The sequence below is a fragment of the Myxine glutinosa genome, chromosome 13 (assembly GCF_964187855.1).
Source record: "Myxine glutinosa chromosome 13, kmMyxGlut1.1, whole genome shotgun sequence".
In the NCBI taxonomy this organism is placed as follows: domain Eukaryota; kingdom Metazoa; phylum Chordata; class Myxini; order Myxiniformes; family Myxinidae; genus Myxine; species Myxine glutinosa.
Window position 1 is genome coordinate 75206675 of NC_136273.1, and position 11949 is coordinate 75218623.

General features: G+C 50.1%; 1 protein-coding gene across 4 annotated transcripts in view; it reads left to right on the forward strand.

The window, feature by feature from the left end:
- The window catches only part of CYP7A1 (cytochrome P450 family 7 subfamily A member 1), a 30862-nt gene extending 20338 nt beyond the window's left edge, over positions 1 to 10524 (forward strand). For all 4 annotated transcript variants that reach the window (XM_068134615.2, XM_078767668.1, XM_078767669.1 and 1 more), the window contains exons 5-6: positions 6673 to 6851; positions 7049 to 10524. In XM_068134615.2, coding sequence (XP_067990716.2) covers positions 6673 to 6851; positions 7049 to 7447 — 578 coding nt within the window. In that variant the 3' untranslated portion in view covers positions 7448 to 10524. The remainder of the gene's footprint in view (positions 1 to 6672; positions 6852 to 7048) is intronic.
- Positions 10525 to 11949: the final 1425 nt, after the last annotated feature.

An 11949-nucleotide genomic window follows, 5' to 3' on the forward strand; every position in this document is an offset into this window, starting at 1 on the left:
GGTCACTCTGTTTGATAACTCGTGAACCAATAGTAAAATAAGGGACATTCAAAAAATCTCGTTTGCATGCTGGACTACCCTTGTGTTCTTAGGAGGAACCAAGGAATGCTCTAGAAAAGTTAATATAAAGGTACGTTATTCGTACGTCTCATTTGCCGGAATGTGTTGGTGGACGTTAAATATCCCATGGTGTCCTTCGCAAAGAGTCGACGAGCTATCGCTGGCACCATGGACAAATTATAAATTCTTGCCAGAACCAGCAGAGGGCGCTGCTCACCGACACAGCCATGCCCTCAGCCAATGATGCTACCCCGCAGCCTTGTGCTGCATTCGAATGAAGACAAATAAGCGAACAACATTGGAAATAGGAATGACAAGTCAGGAGACGACGATGGTTCACGAGCGAGCGGTATTCAATGACACAGGACGGACTATAACCGAAACAGGCCCAGACAGGCCAGGCCCGGAAATGTCAAAACGAAGGTTACTGACCTTGAAATGAGATAGAAAATAATGGATAATCAGTTATGAGGTTAGTTAGCTACACAATACCAAAAATTCGGTGAAAAATGAAATGAAAAAAAGAAAAAGAAAAAGAAAATCGAGCTCCATAGGGCTAGACACATGATATTGGCCTAACCAAATATCGAAACCCCTGCCAGATTTCACCAAACCCCTCGGAGAAGATGTAACTTGAACTCGATTACCCCCTAAAAAGACATCTTTTTGGGGCGTGGCTCCCCCCACAATGGGCGCAATACGCTCACTCTAGGCAGGACACAACTATATCATGATATCAACCTCCCACCCAAGTTTCATCAAGACCGGATGATATCATCGGGCAGTAATGCTGATTTGTATACCGAATCGAGGCTCGTGAAAGAGCTGACAACCGCGAGGGAAAGACAGCACAGGGGGACCACGAGGGAAAGACAGCACAGGGGGACCACGAGGGAAAGACAGCACAGGGGGACCACGAGGGAAAGACAGCACAGGGGGACCACGAGGGAAAGACAGCACAGGGGGACCACGAGGGAAAGATAGCACAGGGGGACCACGAGGGAAAGACAGCACAGGGGGACCACGAGGGAAAGACAGCACAGGGGGACCACGAGGGAAAGACAGCACAGGGGGACCACGAGGGAAAGACAGCACAGGGGGACCACGAGGGAAAGACAGCACAGGGGGACCACGAGGGAAAGACAGCACAGGGGGACCACGAGGGAAAGACAGCACAGGGGGACCACGAGGGAAAGACAGCACAGGGGGACCACGAGGGAAAGACAGCACAGGGGGACCACGAGGGAAAGACAGCACAGGGGGACCACGAGGGAAAGACAGCACAGGGGGACCACGAGGGAAAGACAGCACAGGGGGACCACGAGGGAAAGACAGCACAGGGGGACCACGAGGGAAAGACAGCACAGGGGGACCACGAGGGAAAGACAGTACAGGGGGACCACGAGGGAAAGACAGCACAGGGGGACCACAACGGAAAGACAGTACAGGGGGACCACGAGGGAAAGACAGCACAGGGGGACCGCGAGGGAAAGACAGTACAGGGGGACCGCGACGGAAAGACAGCACAGGGGGACCACGAGGGAAAGACAGCACAGGGGGACCACGAGGGAAAGACAGCACAGGGGGACCGCGAGGGAAAGACAGCGCAGGGGGACCGCGAGGGAAAGACAGCACAGGGGGACCGCGAGGGAAAGACAGTACAGGGGGACCACGAGGGAAAGACAGCACAGGGGGACCGCGAGGGAAAGACAGGACAGGGGGACCGCGAGGGAAAGACAGCACAGGGGGGCCGCGAGGGAAAGACAGCACAGGGGGACCACGAGGGAAAGACAGTACAGGGGGACCACGAGGGAAAGACAGTACAGGGGGACCACGAGGGAAAGACAGCACAGGGGGACCGCGAGGGAAAGACAATACAGGGGGACCGCGAGGGAAAGACAATACAGCGGGACCACGAGGGAAAGTCAGTACAGGGGGACCACAAGGGAAAGACAGTACAGGGGGACCACGAGGGAAAGACAGCACAGGGGGACCGCGAGGGAAAGACAGTACAGGGGGACCGCGACGGAAAGACAGCACAGGGGGACCACGAGGGAAAGACAGCACAGGGGGACCACGAGGGAAAGACAGCACAGGGGGACCGCGAGGGAAAGACAGCACAGGGGGACCGCGAGGGAAAGACAGCGCAGGGGGACCGCGAGGGAAAGACAGCACAGGGGGACCGCGAGGGAAAGACAGTACAGGGGGACCACGAGGGAAAGACAGCACAGGGGGACAGCGAGGGAAAGACAGGACAGGGGGACCACGAGGGAAAGACAGCACAGGGGGACCGCGAGGGAAAGACAGCACAGGGGGACCGCGAGGGAAAGACAGCACAGGGGGACCACGAGGGAAAGACAGCACAGGGGGACCACGAGGGAAAGACAGCACAGGGGGACCGTGAGGGAAAGACAATACAGGGGGACCGCGAGGGAAAGACAATACAGGGGGACCACGAGGGAAAGTCAGTACAGGGGGACCACAAGGGAAAGACAGTACAGGGGGACCGCGAGGGAAAGACAGCACAGGGGGACCGCGAGGGAAAGACAGTACAGGGGGACCACGAGGGAAAGACAGCACAGGGGGACCGCGAGGGAAAGACAGGACAGGGGGACCACGAGGGAAAGACAGCACAGGGGGACCGCGAGGGAAAGACAGCACAGGGGGACCGCGAGGGAAAGACAGCACAGGGGGACCGCGAGGGAAAGACAGCACAGGGGGACCACGAGGGAAAGACAGCACAGGGGGACCACGAGGGAAAGACAGCACAGGGGGACCGCGAGGGAAAGACAGCACAGGGGGACCGCGAGGGAAAGACAGCACAGGGGGACCGTGAGGGAAAGACAGCACAGGGGGACCGCGAGGGAAAGACAGCACAGGGGGACCGTGAGGGAAAGACAGCACAGGGGGACCGCGAGGGAAAGACAGCACAGGGGGACCGCGAGGGAAAGATAGCACAGGGGGACCGCGAGGGAAAGACAGTACAGGGGGACCGCGAGGGAAAGACAGCACAGGGGGACCACGAGGGAAAGACAGCACAGGGGGACCCCGAGGGAAACACAGCACAGGGGGACCGCGAGGGAAAGACAGCACAGCGGGACCGCAAGGGAAAGACAGCACAGGGGGACCGCGAGGGAAAGACAGCACAGGGGGACCCTGAGGGAAAGACAGCACAGGGGGACCCCAAGGGAAAGACAGCACTGGGGGACCGCGAGGGAAATACAGTACAGGGGGACCACGAGGGAAAGACAGTAAAGGGGAACCACGAGGGAAAGACAGTACAGGGGGACCACGAGGGAAAGACAGTACAGGGGGACCACGAGGGAAAGACAGCACAGGGGGACCACGAGGGAAAGACAGCACAGGGGGACCACGAGGGAAAGACAGTACAGGGGGACCACGAGGGAAAGACAGTACAGGGGGACCACGAGGGAAAGACAGTACAGGGGGACCATGAGGGAACGACAGTACAGGGGGACCACGAGGGAAAGACAGTACGGGGGGACCACGAGGGAAAGACAGCACAGGGGACCACGAGGGAAAGACAGCACAGGGGACCACGAGGGAAAGACAGTACAGGGGGACCATGAGGGAAAGACAGTACAGGGGGACCACGAGGGAAAGACAGTACAGGGGGACCACGAGGGAAAGACAGTACAGGGGGACCGCGAGGGAAAGACAGCACAGGGGGACCACGAGGGAAAGACAGCACAGGGGGACCACGAGGGAAAGACAGCACAGGGGGACCGCGAGGGAAAGACAGCACAGGGGGACCACGAGGGAAAGACAGTACAGGGGGACCGCGAGGGAAAGACAGCACAGGGGGACGGCGAGGGAAAGACAGCACTTGACTGTCTGAGGACAGACAGACAGACACACACACACACAGACAGACGCACACACATGACGAATATAGTGGTCACTTGATAACTCGTGAACCAATAATATGCTCATAAAGAAGGTACTACAGTAGCAATAAGAATCATGTTTGGGGTTAGACTGATCATAACGACGCATTCATCGAAAGTGAAACAAAGCCAAATTAGAAGAGTTTTTGTAAATAAAAACTCCTGATGCTAAATCAGATCAAGGTTCAACTTCACGTTTGTAATTCATGTAAACACACTGATTTCTTTCAACGCCCTCGTTTGACAAGTGATAAATGCGCAAGTTCCTACAGGAACCTTAGATCATTGTTTTTTTGTTTTTTTAATACTGTTGCGTGCAGGATCTTGGTGAATCGCAATAAACACGACTGATGTGGAGACTAACGGAGGTTATCAACTCAATATAATTCCTCCAGGGTTTATCAATTAAACAAACTGGTTGTGTGGGAAATATGGCAGGCAGGCCATGCAGGTTTTAGGATATATAAATAAATATTTAATGAGCACAAGATAAAACAATTATGAGAATCCAAGATTAAATACAATAAATAATCATGATAACTTATAAAAACAGAGGAATAAACTAAACAACCTAAGGGGACACACACACACACACACACACACACACACACACACACACACACACACACACACACACACACACACACACACACACACACACACACACACACACACACACACACACACACACACACACACACACACACACACACACACACACACACACACACACACACACACACACGGTGAGGCATAAAAATCAATCTGGCAGGCAGGAAAGTTTCAGGTTGACAGCAACAGCAGCAGTTCGTGTAGGCCAAACGAGCCGTGAACTCTCATAATAGCCAAGAATTCACGGAGATCGTCCAGAATCTACCGACCCAGAACAGAAAGCATGACCTCCCTTGCTCCTAAAGCATCTACATCAACACTCCTCTGTTGCACCCAACCAACCATGCTTCGCCAACGCCAAGCAAGTGTCATGGCCCAATCAAACAATGCCGATCCTGAACCAATCAGTACCGTTGTCTGCCGAACAACGCGGTCCAATGGCACACCATCTGTCTCGCCGCCAATTAGGGGCAGCCGTTTAGGAGGGCCAGAGCTTCTTCCTCTTCCGCAGAGCGTGAGGGGAGGGGTTGCTTAAGCGTGGATGGTGAGATGCCTGAGGCACTTCCCTCTAACATGGCTTCCACATGGTTTGACATGTCAAGACATCCTTAATTGGCTCTTACCTCTAAAGCATACACCGCCATTTCCCATTGGCAGACAAAAAAAAAAATGACTTATCCGTCAACATGACACCGGAAATGTAAGTGTTTGTAAAGGTAAAGATGCCCTGATTGCCTCCACAAAATCGCGTGAGAACGCCCCAACTCAGTATTAAAGTATAAGATGATATCAAAACAGGTTGTAGACCGTTTTATTGAAGCATATCAGTGACATCTTTAAGCCATGAAAGATGAAGTCATCCTAGCACTTATCACTGTTTTATCTGCCATTTGGAGCAATCTAAGGGGGAGAAGGATTGGTGGTGAAATTTTAAAAATGGGACCCCTGGACTTGTACCTTATACTGTACTTGTACCCAGGGACAGCGCCAGACTATCTTGTGCCCTAGGCAAGGCCAGCTAATTGCATCCCCCCCCCCCCCAAATTTTTTTTTTGCCAACTTCGATTAATTATTAATTCTCCCGTTTTCCTGATGATGATCAATCCATGCGCCCAACGACCAAATGGCGGCAGCGTTTTGAACATGCCGGATGTGACGTATGGGAGAAGGCGCATGGGAGCAGGCTACGTCCGTTTCAAACAGGATGTGACGTATGCCACGAAGCGTACATGCTCAAAATTAATCACTTACACTATTATGAACAATGAACTATTATATTTTCCTTTTATTATGTTTTTTCTTAAAACAATAATTTGTATAAAACTGTGACCCTTTAAGGTTCAGTAATGCGCGCCTCTAATGTCTGCGCCCTAGGCGGCTGCCTAGTTGACCTAATGGTAGCGCCCGCCCTGCTTGTACCCCTGGACCTGTACCCCTGGAGCTGTACCTGTACTTGCCCTGGCCTATTGTTGCAACCCAAATTTGGTATCATTCTGATTGGTGCGTCTGAAGAAGATTTTTGAAGGTATTTACGCGACCGCCATTTTGACACACTTCCGGTCAAGTGATCGGCATGGCCTCCAGAATTTAACATCAGGACCCTGTCCAAATGTTGTAAACCAAATTTGATAGCATGATCTGGAGGGTCTGGAGAAGATTTTTGAAAAGATTTACTGAGACCGCCATTTTGACCGACTTAAAGTCACGTGACAGGGATGAGCTTTGCAATCCATGTTACCAGTCAGGAGCGGAACCTTGCTGCCAAATTTCAGCCGGATCAATCCAGCGGTTTGGCCGGAGAAGTTGAAATACAAGACGGACCGGAAGGACGGATGGTGCACGATGAAAATACCTTACCCGGAATTCCAATTCCAGAAAAGCTAAAGTGGAAGAGATGAGAATGCAAATGGCGAAAGCAAAAAGGGAATGCAAGGAAAGGCGAGGAGAATGTACAGTACATCCAACCATCTTTACACTGTACATAATATGTTTGTTTGCAGTATTTACCGAAGTGTCAGTAAAAAGTTATTTAAGATATAATTTGTTATGCTGCGACTAACTTAGATTGTGCCATGTTGTGTTGATCTTGCAGAAAGCATCATTATGGAGGCAATGCGGTTGTCCAGTGCCTCCATGAACGTACGTGTTGCCAAAGAGAACATAGAACTTGAGCTCGACTCAGGAGCTGCCTTCCGCATCCGCAGTGGTGACGTCATTGCTCTCTACCCACAGCTACTTCATTACGATCCCAGTATATACCCCAATCCTGAGGTGAGAACGAGTTCACAGCAGGTAGAATTGGTGAGAGACCATGACGTATATGACTCCACTAGAGGATGTTTCAAAATATCAACCACAACTGTAGGAAGTTTCAAAATTGACACCTTTGTGACAAAATGTACTGTGCACATCCAAATTAGCAAGCATCCATCTTGACAACCAAGTGTTTCCTGACTTCTCTCCACCAGGCCTTCCAGTACGATAGATTTTTGGACGAGGACGGGAAGCTGCGCACGGTATTCGAGAAGAACGGGCGGAAACTCAAATACTCCTACATGCCATTTGGCTCTGGCGTCACCATGTGTCCCGGTCGCTTCTTCGCCATGAACGAGATGAAGCAATTCCTTGTGCTCGTCCTTTCATTCTTCGAAATTGCTCTAAGTGAGCCAGAGGGTCAGGTGCCAGCCCTGGATCAGTCCCGCATCGGTTTGGGCATCCTGCAACCCAACAACGATGTCCCATTTCGCTACAGGCTAGTGAGTGCAACATACCCTACAGATTCCCAACAGAGTGCTGCTCCACACCACGCCACCAGAGGAGCATGTCCCCATATTTCCTCACTCAGAATACCGTTACCTGCAAACTAGTTATGATGTACCAAGCTTGAGAAGAAGAAAGAACCACCTTTAGAGGCCATTTTCCCCACAGAGCATGGGTCGGCCTTTTTCGGGCACCGTGGTCCCCTTTTTGAGGCAATGTTGTACGGCCGGATGCCCTTCCTGCTGCCAACCCTGTTGGTCGCCTCTTGCCACACACAGGGAATTACCAATGAACTGGTACTCAATTTGCCGACCTCAGAAGGATGACAGGCTGAGTCAACCCCCCTGGCGTTAATTCAGCGATCGACCAGGATTCGAACCCAAGATCCTAGGATCCCAACCCTGCACCCTAACCGCTAAGTCAACACCAGGCCTACCATGTACCAAGCTTGGGACTTGGAAAAAGCAACAACAACTTCTGTCTCACAAGGTTCACATAGCACATGCAGATAGTTCATGGTGCTCGTGTAATTTGCAAATACAGTCACCAGGTTCCACCCTGTGATTCGATCCATAGCTTAATGTTGTGAACTATAACTTGTGTGCAAACAAAATGTGCATTGATCAGTCACCATATTTACAAAAAAATATTTTGCAGATCATGTGGATTCAAAGGACACTCTTAATTCATCCCAAAGTAATTTTAGAACATTACGACGAAACACTGAAAATACATTTCATCAAAGTTTAGCAGGAGTCCTCGATGTGACATCACAGTTCATCTTGATCAATGATGACTTCATTCGGTCCTTACTCAATCGGCATTCATAATAAGTGGAATAAAACGTTTTTTCAAACTAAACCAACTCCAAAAGAAAAATCCCCAATCCCAAAAACTCACTTCAAGTTCAATGTGAAGCGATAAAAGTTTTAGCACCCCCATCCTGCGCAGGTAAATTAACCTTCTAGAAAACTTGTCCTGGTCCTCAGTCTGACATCACAAACGGCTAGAATTTGCGGATGTGACGTCATAATGGTGAAGTATCCGTTTTTTTAACATTGGGAAGGAAAAAACAATTGATGGTATATTAATAATTGTTGGGATTTTTTATTCATTCACAGCTCTAAGAGTATAAGATATTGTGGGAGCTTAGCGGGTCCTGTGCGCTCTGAATGTATCATGTAAGAGGCTTATTAAGGGGTTTGTAAGATTTATGAAAATGCCCAATGCACGTCTGGGGAATGTCTTTGGCAACTGTGATGACGTCATAGAGATAACGTCGATACCAGACAATTCACCTATTTATGGAGATAATATTGAGCACATGTTTGACTCACACGTTGATTGAACAGGAACGTCTGCACGACTTTGGGGCAAAAAATTTAAAGCTTCTGCAAGACTTAACCTGCACTGGTGGGTGATGTACCGGGTGACATTCTTGAAACATATACCTGAGGTTTTTGTTGGTGCAGTTAAATACGTGACGTGGAAAACCGATTGATTTTGGCCATTCTTCCATAAAACCTTTACCCCGGTTAGCCGTTGAGATTCCCTACCTCTGTCAGCTGTGTTTATTCAATTAATCCCCCCCCAAAAAATGACCGATGAATAGCACTAGCTAGATCGATCACGTGTCGACATGTGGGCATCATTACAACAACACAACATACAAACACGAGTGGTATCTAACTCATTTGTGAAGTGAATGTAGACATCTGGAACTAGTAGTTGGAATTTTTTTGCTATCAGAGAAAATTCAGATGATTTAAATGAAAACACAATCACATTTTTCATTGTATACAATGGGTGGTGTAATTGATGGATTCTTCAGTAGGTTATATTGTGTATTCCTCCGTCAAGGTCCCCAGAGCGGGCCCTGGGCAATTGTCCAGGCAGCCCCATAGGTAATACCACCCCTGAGTGTATCCCAAGTAAAAAAACCCATAATGAATAGTGAGACATTCCTCAATTTCCTTTTGGAAATTTCCTTCCGCCTCCACCCTGCTGGTGGCTCAAAAGTGTTACACACCAGAGTCCAAACAAATAATAGATATAGAGTTGTTGATTTGACTTTGATCTTGAATTATGTGCACAAATCAATGCAGAACTTGTACATATTTTTATTTTCATATTTGTATATAAATCAATACTTTATGATCAATAATATACGCCGACCGATATGGCAAAGCAGTAGAAAATCGGTTTGGTCTGGTTAGGGGGGAATATATTTATTATGAATGCATCCAATAATCAATAAGTGGTCGGTGGTTGGTGATTACTTAACTTCAATAATGTAGTTTGGAAATGGTATCACATGTGGGGTTGGGGGGAAGGGTGAAGGTGAAAGGGGGGAGGGGGGCAATGTCGTTACCTGCCAAATTTGCAAACATGATGAACTTTTTTGAGTTTTTGCAATATCATGTGACCATGAAACATATCTTACAGGTGTTGGTGTTAGATAAAATTTGGGCTACCAAGGTAGGGCAAGATCATCCTCAGATGAGAGGTGGAGTACGATTCCCCTTCTCCCAAACTCACCCTCCCCCCCTCCATCTCCCCAGTCCTCATTAAATTATTAAATATTTTGAACTTCTGCACCAGAAGTCTTTAATGGCCGACTTTATAACAAGCTATGGAAATGGAAAAAATAATAAGCAAATACAAGCAAATGGAAAAAATTGTACAATAGTAATAAATGTCATCCAAGACGATGTATACAAACGGTGGTGGGAGTGAGGAGTTGTCGGGGTGATATCGGCTCCACCTTTTCTCCAAGAGGACACCTGCTGCACCTCATGCAATGATGTTTGTAATCTGTGGCCGACGGTGTGCGACATGCATTTGCAACACGTCCGGGTCTTGGGTGAGCTCGCTCCTTGCAGTACATGCGTCAATAACGTGTCACATGTCAGGAAGAGACAAGAGACATGTCAGGTTGAGTTCAACCTTCCATACATTGTACAGGATTTGTTTAATGGCCTTGTAGAAAATGTCTGCCATGCTATTGAATGCATTTATATTCCACAGTTATTATTCTGTCTTTCCTTCATTTCATACTTTCTTTTTCATCTTTGCCTCTGCACCGACTTCCGAACTAAATGTCATGTTTGTTCATTTTAATGTATTTAGAGAAACGTTAACAAAATAAATTTGACAAACATGCAATAAAAGCGAATAAAACATGGAGGATGAAGTCACAATTTTTGGTTGGAAAAGCACATTTCTCATCATGTTACACTAGGGCGGTCATACTCAGATGCCAAAATGAATCTGAAGGAAATCCTAACATGAGTGGTGTCTATATTATGTTTTTTATGGGGAATTCAAAGATGAGTTTATTTTTTGGATAGGATAACTCTAACCTACATCAATTTGTATTTCTAAATTGCCAATTTTACCCTTTCGAACCCCTTTATAAGATACTAGCTGAGGTACCCAGCTTCGCCCGGGTTGAATAAGAATAATACAAATATATGATGAAAAGAACATGTATATTTTAGAGCAATATCACAGTACATTTCCTACATGACGTTTTGTCAATTTTCAATTTCTCAAAACCTCTTGGTATACATTTCTGGTTTTCTTACTTGGTGCCAAGACATAAAGATTGCTTGGTTTTCCAACCCTCGAGCAGCCCACGTACAGCTGGCCATGGGAAGTACCCGGCATTGCCGGGCGGGGGAAGGGAGGGGAGGAGGAAGGGGAGGGGAGGGGAATGGGGGGGGGAGGGGAGGAGAGGGAGGGGAACGGGGGGGGGAGGGGAGGAGAGGGTGGGGAGGGGGGAAGAGGAGGGGAGGGGAGAAGAGGGGGGGAGGGGAGAAGAGGAGGGAGAGGGAAGAGGGGGGGAGGGGAGAAGAGGGGGGAGGGGAGAAGAGGGGGGGAGGGGAGAAGAGGAGGGAGGGGAGAAGAGGAGGGAGGGGGAGGAGGAGAGGGGAGAAGAGGAGGAAGGGGGAGGAGGAGAGTGGAGGGGGGGGGAGGTGAGGGGGGAGGGGGGAGGTGAGGGGGAGCGGAGGGGGGAGGGGGGAGGGAAGGGGGGAGGGGGGGAGGGGTGAGGGGAGGGGGAGTGGAGGGGGGAGTGGAGGGGGAAGGGGAGGGGGAGGGGGAGGGGGGAGGGGAAGGGGAGGGGGAGGGGGAGGGGAGGGGGAGGGGGAGGGGAGGGGGCGTGAGGGGGAGGGGTGAGGGGAGGGGGAGTGGAGGGGGAGGGGAGGGGGAGGGGAGGGGGAGTGGAGGGGGAGGGGAGGGGGGAGTGGGGGGAATGGGGGAGGGGAGGGAGGAGGGGAGAGGGGAGGGAGGAGGGGAGGGGGGAGGGGGAGGGGAGGGGGAGGGGGAGGGGGAGGGGGTGAGGGGGGAGGGGAGGGGGTGAGGGGGGAGGGGAGGGGGTGAGGGGGAGGGAGGGGAGAGGGGAGGGGAGTGGGAGGGGAGGGGGGAGGGGAGTGGGAGGGGGAGGGGGGAGGGGAGTGGGAGGGGGGAGGGGAGTGGGGGGGAGTGGGAGGGGGGAGGGGGGGCTTCGCCCGGGTTGAATAAGAATAATACAAATATATGCTGAAAAGAACATGTATATTTTAGAGCAATATCACAGTACATTTCCTACATGACGTTTTGTCAATTT